Below are 10,098 nucleotides of genomic sequence, written 5' to 3' on the forward strand. Positions count from 1 at the left end.
GAATTGGATGATGAGTTACTTCTTAAAAAATGGGAGGAATGTTCAACTAATTGTTCTTTGTCTTTTATGCAAATTATTAATGAAAAGAATATTAAATTACTTGCTGAGACTGATTTACAGATTGAGCAATCACAGAACTCGATGAGTCAGAAATTTCAAGTCGAGGAATTGAATTCCTTCTACAAGGACCTTGAGCGTGATTTGAGTAAATGTGAACAGGATATCAGTACAATAAAAACAAAGAAATACCAAAGAGATGTCTGTGACTATGAAACTACATGTAAATTGGATAAACCATTGACCAGGAGTTCTTCCAATATATCATTATCTTCACATGCAAGTAGTGTATCTTCTAATTCTGAATCCGAATCTGGAGGTTATGCAAGTGTTAGAACAAGATTTGGTGGAAAAAGGAAGAATCGGGATTACAAAGCAAAACATGATGATTACAGACGTAATGATCATCCTAAGGTAGTAAACCTTTCAGAACATCATCTTTCTGATATTCAGATTAATTTGCTTGAGAAAGGTTTACCATTTTCTCCTGGTACTCCTTTTAGACCCATTCACGGCAATAAAGGATGTGTGTTATGAGCTCATTTTCTGCTCCACCAGTTGAGAGTTCCCCTTCCGTTCTTCCTCTGGTGGTGACAGGAGGTAGAGAGGTTGGCTTAAGTGGTAATGATCTGCCACCTGGTGAGGAAGATAACGATTGGATCTCTGGAGGATCAGAATGGATATAAGACAGCCGACGCCCTATCCTAGTGCTGGTGATTCAGTCTGCTTCTCAGGTCTAGGACTCAGCTCTGTTCCAGTCTTCTCCAGATAAGTTTGTTTTTTGCTAATGTTCACACTTGCTCTTGTTGGTCATTTCAGTTTTTTTTGTGTGGTCAGCCAGCCCGGCTGGGCTGTGCTGAATTTCCACACTTATTTGCCAAATTGTCTTTTTTGTTCCCTATTAGATTGGCCTCTTTTTACTCTGTCTCAGAATATTTCAGAGTGCTGATATAGTGGAGAAGTCTAGTGACTTCAGGGTTAATTTTGCTATCAGTTGTGTTGGACATTTTTGTAGGGTTTTTTTGGCAGATTGCAGACAGTATCTTTCCTTTCCTGTCCTTTCTAGTTAGTTTGGCCCCATCGTTTGCTCAGCCTATTTTCCTGCCTTTGTTTGTGTTTTCATCTTGTTTAACCGTCAATACATGTGGGGGCTGTCTCTCCTTTGGGGTCTGCTCTGGGGCAGTTAGTTTTCCTCTTTTCCTGTTTTAGGCTTATTTAGTTCTCCAGTTGTGACGAGGCATCTAGGACCACCGTAGGAACGCTCCACGACTGCTGCTAGTTGCCTGTTAGGATCAGGGGTCTGCAGTCTGCATAGTTACCAACCTCTTTGGTTTTCTGAGACTTAGCTTGTCTGTTTTTTATTTCCTCCTCGGCTACCCGTTCATAACAGATGTGCATTTGTTTTCCAGAAAGCTGATCCTTAAACGATTTCATGAAAAATCTAATACGAATATGGGATTTGACTCTAGGGTAGAGAGGGAAGCTCTGGCTATTTTGGAATCCTTGGCGGATGAGAACTGTACCTCTGAGGTTAGAAGTTTCCCTAATTATCTTTTTTAATAAATCTAAAAAATTCCCCAGTCTCAATATTTGTCTGGCAGTTGATATGTTTGTAAAATTGGTTTCTGCTGATATTGAGAAAGTAAGAACTATTCCTTTCAAAAATAAGAACAGACAGTCCACAGAGGCTGCCATTAAAGAGTTAAAATCTTGGTCGGATGTTACATTCTAGCCTGCCGATAAAGGTGGGAATTTGGTTATTTGGCCGAATACACTTTATTAGAAACAGGCTATGAGATTGCTGTCGGACAAAAATTGCTATAAGAAATTGACACATAATCCGTTGGTGTCCTTTCAAGAAAAATTGTGTGAAATTGTTATCAAAGCTTTTGATAAGAATATAATCTCTAAAAAAATGAAGGACACAATTGTTGGAATTAAACCACGTCTTCCAACATTTTAATTAATTCCAAAATTGCACAAACATCCGATTGATCCACCGGGGAGACCCATAGTTTCTGGGAATGGAGGGCTTTGTGAGATGGTGTGTCAATTTATTGACCATTATTTATAACCACTAGTTTCCACTTTGCCTTCCTTTATTAAAGATACGACATCCGCCCTGGGTCATTTTGATGGATTGGAATTACAGGATAACATGCTGATGGTGACCGCTGATGTGGAGAGTCTGTATACCTCGATACGACATGAGGATGGTTTGCGTGCGGTGTCGTGGTATTTACATTCCAGTAATCTTGAGAAACCTCTGGTTGAGACCATAATTCTTCTTCTTGAGTTCATATTGAAGCACAACTGTTTTACTTTTAATAACGAGGTTTTCCTTCAGCTCCAGGGAACAGCTATGGGGGCTTGTTGTGCCCCCCTCGTATGCCAACCTGTTCCTTGGGGCTTGGGAGCGTGATATATTTCAGAGCAACCCGGTGAGCCAGATGGATAAAATCTATAAATGGATTCGTTATATTGACGACATCTGGTTCATCTGGGAGGACTCGGTGAAGCAGTTGGATGCTTTGATGAATGAACTCAATAATAATTGTTTAAATATCAAGTTGACTTATTCCCATGGTCGCAGAGTCAATTTTCTTGATGTAGACATTCAATGTATGGGAGATGGCCATCTGTCCACGGATGTATACCGTAAACCCACGTCCACTAATACCTTTTTACATGCGGACTCTTCGCATCCGCGTTCAACCATCAGCAGCATCCCAATTGATCAGCATCTTAGAATTAAAAGAATTTGCTCGACTAAAGAGACTTTTGACTATCAGGCTAAAGATTTATACTCAAGGTTCCGTGAACGTGGATACAGCCACAGAACCATTCGGCAGGGTTATCACAGAGCATGTGAAGTTACAAAGAATGAATTATTGTATAAATCTTCCATTAAAGATAAAAGTACTAATCCACCGGTTAGATTGATTATCACATTTAAAATCAATGGGAGGCTCTGAAAGGGATTTTTCAGAAGCATTGGGACGATTTAAAAATGGATCCCATTATTAAAAATTTTATTGCATCATCTCCTTTAGTCACAGCTAAAAGATCTAAAAATCTGCGGGATTTACTTGTGCGAAGTCACTATGAGAGTTCTAGAACCAATTTGACCAGCCAGTCCATTAAGGGCTTTTTTCCTTGTGGGCTTTGTAAAGCCTGCAGAAATTTAGTTAAATGTAAAGAATTTTCAAACTTTGATGGGTCTTGTACTTTTAAAATCCTGCATCGCCTTACCTGTTCATCCACAGGGGTCATCTATCACGCTCAATGTCCTTGTGGATTGATTCATGTAGGAATGACTACTCGAGAACTAAAAATTCGTGTACGAGAACACGTACGTGATATTGAAAAGGCAAAGAACTCGGACCCTATGGATACGTTGAAGACTCTTACGAAGCACTTTAAAGATCATCATAAGTCGGATTCAAGTAAGCTGGATGTCAGAGCTATTGATCAAGTGTCTCTTGGCCCTAGGGGGGGTGATTTGTTCAAAAGCTTATCCCAAGAAGAAAGTAGGTGGATATACAGACTACATTCTATCACCCCCTTTGGGTTGAATGAGAGTTTCGGGTTCAGCTCATTTTTATAATATTTTGGGTTTTTTGAAGTTGGGTTATTTTATTGTTTTAATTAACTTTATTTTTATTTTTAATTTAGATTCGATATTTGATGGACGGATATTGAGATGTATTCTTTGAACTTTCTTCTTTCATTGAATCATCATCTTCTACAGGAATGAGATATATGCAATAGGGACTTTATCATAAAGGACCTCATGAAATACACAAGAATCATGTATAACTATCCATATGGTTTTGGCATAATAATGTTTTTTTTGTAATAATGTATGTTTTAATCATGTACTTTGTCAGCTCCGACTTTCTCTTAAGCGGACACGAGGAGAGGAGTGCGCTTGCGCGGTCGTTATGACGATGCGTCACTGCTTCTACTCCATGTCTGCGAGCCCGTGGTCATGTTCCGGGGAGCGTGACATCAGCGGCACATGCGCCATAAAGGCAGGAAGCGGTGATACGTATTTGGGATGCGCCGCATGATAATTTAGTGACGTGCGCGGTTCTCTCATTTTTGATTGGCCGTCCATTGTATATAACACTCCCTTACCCAGCCCTTAGACACGCCTCCTGATGAAGAAACAAAACGCGCGTTGGGGCGGCGGGGAAGCCAGCGCCATATACTTAAATCATGTAAGTGCCCTTTTTCGGAAATTTCCTTATGTTCATACACTCATATTGGGATTATACTTTAGCGCACTATTGGTTAAGCACTTATTACTAGTTAAATGGCATACTTTGTATGCATAAGATTCATATGTACTTACTGATTGGCTATGCCTGTTTCCATTGTGGAAACTCTCAATAGTTCAAATGTGCTTGTATGAATTTAATCCTTATAGGTGTTATGGATATCAGAGTGTAGCATATTGTTTTTCAGTGACGTATAATACAAGTATTTTGTCAAATATTTCAATTAATATATGCTAATTTGGGCAAGTGTGCAATATGGCTCCCTGTTTGGATAGCAGTATCCTTGTTTTATCTGTGTAATTTCCTGTTTGATTAAATATCGTATGTTATGCTATTGCATTTAATAAAATTTGTAATTTTGGCAATTTATACTTCTTGTGGTTTATGCATCGATTGAAAGTGACAGGAGACAGCAGTTGTCAACGATGGTTACAAACTACTTCTCCTCCCATATCGATGTTCTCCCTCACATCTGTTGGGCCTGTAAACTGGACACCTGGCCTGAATTGGCACAATATGCCTTACAGGAGCTCGCTTGCCCTGCTGCTAGTGTGCTATCCGAAAGAGTCTTCAGTGCTGCTGGATCAATCCTGACAGAAAAAAGGACCCGTCTGTCGACCCAAAATGTTGATGATCTATCCTTCATTAAAATGAACCATGCATGGGTTTCAAAGGATTTTGTCCCACCTTCCCCTGCTGACACGTAGGTTGCCAGAAAAATGGCTCGCTTTTGTCCTCCTCTTCCTCGGACTTCTCCAATTCCTCCATTTGCAGCTGCTGAATGTCCAACATCAACATATGCCATTTTTTCAACCTCCCTAACTGGGCTGCCTCCCCCCCAGGGCCGGGGTCACCACCTGGCTCACGCACCCGTGCGAGTGCCGTTGCCCTGGACAGGTGGGTGGGGCCACTCTTGGGCGACGGCACTGGCACAGGGTCCCTCATAGTACGCCGGTGTGTCTGACGGTGGGTGTGTACCCCCACCGTCAGAGACACTTGAGTGTAGCGTGCATGCAGCCCCGGACATGTAAGGGCATGACAGACCTGTTATTGCTCGATCTCGCGTGCCAGAGCCTTGCGCGTCCCTCTAGTAAGCTGGACGCGGACCGCGGGGGCATGCCGGAGTCTCGTTCGTTAAAGGAATTAAGCTGACAAATCGCTAGCACAACTAAAAACGGCCATGCACCACCACCCACAGAATCGACAAAGTTTGCAATCTGTCCATCTTTTCCGTGGCTGGCATGGTTGAGGTTGCCCGTGTGGAGTCCAGTTAAGCCGCAGGCTCCACTCCTGGTGGTGCCCTTCTGGACATTCCTTTAAGGTTCAACTTTGCAACCATACTGCCCCCGGAAACCAAACACTTTGCCTTCATGGACGCTGTTCGGAGGGTCGTGGAAATAACGCCTCCCGATCGACAGTTGGCATAATTTATGGTGGGAAGTTCGATGGTATATGATCGTCTTCGATTTTAGAATTTTAGATTTTTAGTCCAGCCTTTCTTTACTTTATAAGGGCATGACATGCCTATATCTGTGTCTCCTCCTCCTCCTTTTACTCCTCCACCTCTTTTCTATATGTAGTTGCCCTTTTCCATATGTTATTTTTGTCTTCTGAGCATTTTGTCTGCTTTGGGACACCTTTTTAAGGTGTTTTGTAATTGTTTTCTGTGTGTTTGTATGTGTTTGTGTTTGCCTGCCATTGTTTTCAATGGGGTTCGACGGTGTTCGTCGAAGGTTCGACAAACATTCGACGAACTTGCCTCCTGTTCGACGAACCGATCCGAACTCGAACACTAGCGGGGTGGCTCAGCACTAGTCCTGATATATAGACGTACATTTTTAATGTTTAAACTATGCTATATATACCTGGTATCTGGTGATACTGTACCCTTTCTGCCAGGAAGTCCTCCTCCACCCACCACTCTAAGTGTATCATTGACACCAGGTACATTGGCCCATATGTGTGATTATTTCTTGCGGATCTTCTTTTTATATTGTGGTGTGATCCATCCTGAGAGTGTTAGAGTCTGTGGGTTACTCCTGCAATATATATGTAGATTTAAAAAATTACCCCAACACTGTATACAGCTCTACGCTTGTGATACATTACCCATTTACTGCTTTTTATATTCTGGTCTAATCCAAACTGACCAAGTGAGAGTCTGTTTCTGACTGTGGAAATAAATACTGAGATTGACAATTACCCCTACACTGTGTACAGCTGTACGCTTCAGATCCATTACCGTTTTATGGCTTTTTATATTGTGTTGTAATCCATACTGAGCCGGAGAGCGTCTGTGTTGGTGTTAGGAAGTTTCGTCCCCAGCAGTTCGCCCCCAGGTACATTTTGCCCCCGCACATTTCGCCCCTTTCATTTCGCCCCCAGGAGGATTCACCTCTCGCACATTTTGCCCCCGTACATTTTGCCCCCATCAGTTCGCCCCCGGATTTTTCGACCCCGTATGTTTCGACCCCAGATTTTTTGAACCCAGCAGTTCACCCCCGGATGTTTCGCCCCCAGCAGTTCGCCCCCAAATATTTTGCCCCTGGATTTTTCACCCCCAGCAGTTCGCCCCCGGATGTTTCGCCCCCAGCAGTTCGCCCCCGGATGTTTCGCCCCCAGTAGTTCACCCTCGGATGTTTCGCCCCCAGCAGTTCCCCCCACATGTTTCACCCCCAGCCATTCGCCCCGGATGTTTTGCCCCCAGCAGTTCACCCTAGGATGTTTCGCCCCCAGCAGTTCCCCCTGCATGTTTCGCCCCCAGCAGTTCGCCCCCAGATTTTTCACCCCTGGCAGTCCACCCCCGGATTTTTCGCCCCAGCAGTTCGTCCACGGATGTTTCGCCCCCATAAGTTCGCCCCCGGATGTTTTGCCCCCAGCAGTTCACCCCCCGGTTGTTTGCCCCCGGATGTGTGTACCCTGTTTTGCCCCCAGAATTTTGTGTTAGGATGTTTCGCCAGTTTATCCTTGTGGTTTATGAATTCCCGTCCGTCATCAATTCACATGTCACAAAGGTACTGTACAGAGTGCTGCACTTTTGTGACATTTTAAATCAACTGTTTCTATCTGTAAACCTCACAACTGATTGCATTATAGTAGCAGAGCATTTTGCCCGCAATTTTAACAAGACATTTTCCAAAACGTTTCTAAAACGTTTTTGTGTTGCAAAAACATACCAGGAAAAAATCAACGGATTCAAAAAATGCAGTGTGAATGAGGCCTGATTTAGGTGGGGAATGTAAACCACTCTAAAATCAAAACATTTTGTGAACTTTTACCTGACTCAGCACTGACCTGCTTTTTTGCAAGTTTTGTTGCAGATGTAACAATTTTCATGTCAGGTGTAGCTTTTATTCCATCTTTACATCAGAATATAGCAGTGTCTAAAATCTCTACAAAGAGAGAGGTGTACTAGCACAAAAAATCAGTCAGCTTCCACAGCAATTCACGTTCTACAAGTATGAATTCAGTTCTATCCAAACGTGGGAAGAAGTTGGTCTATGAGAATCACTTGTACGTATTTTCCAAACGAACGGCTGACGATGTCCATTCCATCTGGGTGTGTGAAAAACGGTCGACTTGCAAGGGACATGTTTGGAGCAATGAAGCATCTGGTGAAGTGGTGAAAGTAACCAATCACCACAACCATGCAGCACAAGCAGCAAGACCTGAAGCAATCCGACTCGTCAATGAGGCGGTCACCAGGCCAAGGACAACACAGGAGACACCACAACAGATTCTCCTAGAAGTCATTTCAGGAGCCCATTCTAATGTTGCAGCACTTCTCCCAAAGAAAGCATCACTGAAGAGAACAATACGATTATCAAGGCAACTTGGCAATATTCCAAGGTTGCTTCAAACCCTTGATCAACTTGTTAGGCTACTTTCACACTTGCTTTGTTTTGCAGCGCGTTTTTCCCGCAAAAAAATGCATAGAAAAAACGCATACAAACGCATACAAATGCTGCGTTTTTTTCAAGCATTTTTATGAGCATGCATGAAAAAAACGCAGCTTTTTTATGCGTTTGTATGCGTTTTTAGTGCGTTTTTACCGCGTTTGTGGTTTTTTCCAACATTAGTTGGCCCCTCACACTAACCCTAACCATGACTTCTAACCCTAACCCTAACCCTTAACCAAACCATACCCTGACCCTGACCCTAACCCTTAACCAAACCATACTAACCCTAACCCTTAACCAAACCCTACTAACCCTAACCCAAACCCTAACCCTAAACCCTAACTAACCCTAAACCCTAACCCTTAACCAAACCATACTAACCCTAACCCAAACCCTAACCCTAAACCCCCTTAACTAACCCAAACCCCTACATTCCATTGTCTAACTAATGGTCAACAAAAAAACGCATGCGCAAAAAAACGCATACATGAGCTTACCAATGCGCACCCATAGACTTATAATGGGTTTCTTGCTGTAAAAAAACGCATTGCGAGCGCATGCGTTTTTTTAAGGCAAGTCGGACGCCCAAAAAATTCAACAGGATGCATTTTGTGCGCCCGAGCGCACACCACAAAAAAATGCATGCGCGTAAAAACGCATACAAACGCATGTGTATGCGCACATAAGCGCATCCCATGCAAAATATAGGAATAAAAACGCATGCATTTTTTAGCGCTAAAATACAGCGCAAAAAAACGCAAGTGTGAAACCAGCCTTATTCCCCAGGAGTTCCAGGGGATCAATATTGATGGTATCCAGCAGCAGTTCCTTCTGCATGACTCTGGTAAGCATTTAACATTTCCACTATATAGAATTGTTGCAAAGTTTATGTTGCACAAATGTGAAAAATTATCTATTACAATGTGCTGATATAGAAAACTATGTGATTATTTTACCTTAAAGGGAAACTTTGAGGATAGTATAATGTAGGGTGAGGCCTACTGATTCCAACTATGCCTCACTTTTTTAGTTGCAGTCTGATTCTCTGCTCAGCTTCAAAGTAGAAGTCCTGCCTTTGAGATACAGTGGCCTGCCATGTTCATAAGCAGAGTGGTAACCTTGTCCACCAACCCTGATTTGCAGGTATCCAGCCATTGTCAATCACAGGCAGAGGACAAGGTTGTCGCATCAAAATCGTATCACTAGATGTCAATTTTAGTGTAGAATTTTCTGCTATAAATTAGCTGCAGATTGTCTGCTGCAACTACTTAGTGCATGTGAATGGACCTTAAGGATTCATTAACATGTCTCCTAACCTCTGCCCTACCCCTTTAGCCATGCCCCCTGCCAACTGCCTAAAATGAAGTTCCAATGCTGAATTAGTGCTGGGAAGAGGGTACACCATACCCCAGTAGGTGCCGGTCACTTACCGGAGCATGGCAGGGGGTTAATTAATATTCACCACCTGCTGCCACACGCTGCTTTGATACAGGACCTGGAATGATGTATGCAATCATGTGATCGTTCACGTCTCAGGATCTGCATCGAAGCAGAGTGAGGAAAGCAGCGCAGCAGCAGGCGGTATTAGTTTATCCTTGCCATGCTCCAGGAGGAGTCAGGCACCTACCAGAGCATGATAGATCCAGGGGGCCCGCTGTTCATGGGTGCATTACACCCCTTGGCGGCAGGCCCCTGATGGCCCGGGGGCAGTGGCGTCCCTTCCTACATAGTAAGTTGCCACTGCTGCACAGCATGTCATTTTTTTTAAACTGTGCATTTTTTCCAAGAGCATGTGGATGGGATTTAGACATTTACGCTGCACATGACCCCGACCTAATGAACCGTTGCGTTAGTATGCT

At 43.1% G+C, this 10,098-nt stretch overlaps 1 protein-coding gene across 1 annotated transcript in view; it reads left to right on the forward strand.

Annotated features, from left to right (window-relative positions):
• Positions 1 to 4,520, forward strand: part of ZPBP2 (zona pellucida binding protein 2) — a 202,157-nt gene extending 197,637 nt beyond the window's left edge. Inside the window, exons 9-11 of the mRNA XM_073572279.1 lie at positions 1,467 to 1,587; positions 3,324 to 3,503; positions 3,733 to 4,520. Of these exons, the coding sequence (XP_073428380.1) occupies positions 1,467 to 1,474 (8 nt within the window). The 3' untranslated portion in view covers positions 1,475 to 1,587; positions 3,324 to 3,503; positions 3,733 to 4,520. The remainder of the gene's footprint in view (positions 1 to 1,466; positions 1,588 to 3,323; positions 3,504 to 3,732) is intronic.
• The last annotated feature ends 5,578 nt before the right edge of the window (positions 4,521 to 10,098 follow it).

The sequence above is a fragment of the Dendrobates tinctorius genome, unplaced genomic scaffold (genome assembly GCF_039654945.1).
Source record: "Dendrobates tinctorius isolate UK_male_01 unplaced genomic scaffold, ASM3965494v1 ptg000032l, whole genome shotgun sequence".
Lineage (NCBI taxonomy): Eukaryota > Metazoa > Chordata > Amphibia > Anura > Dendrobatidae > Dendrobates > Dendrobates tinctorius.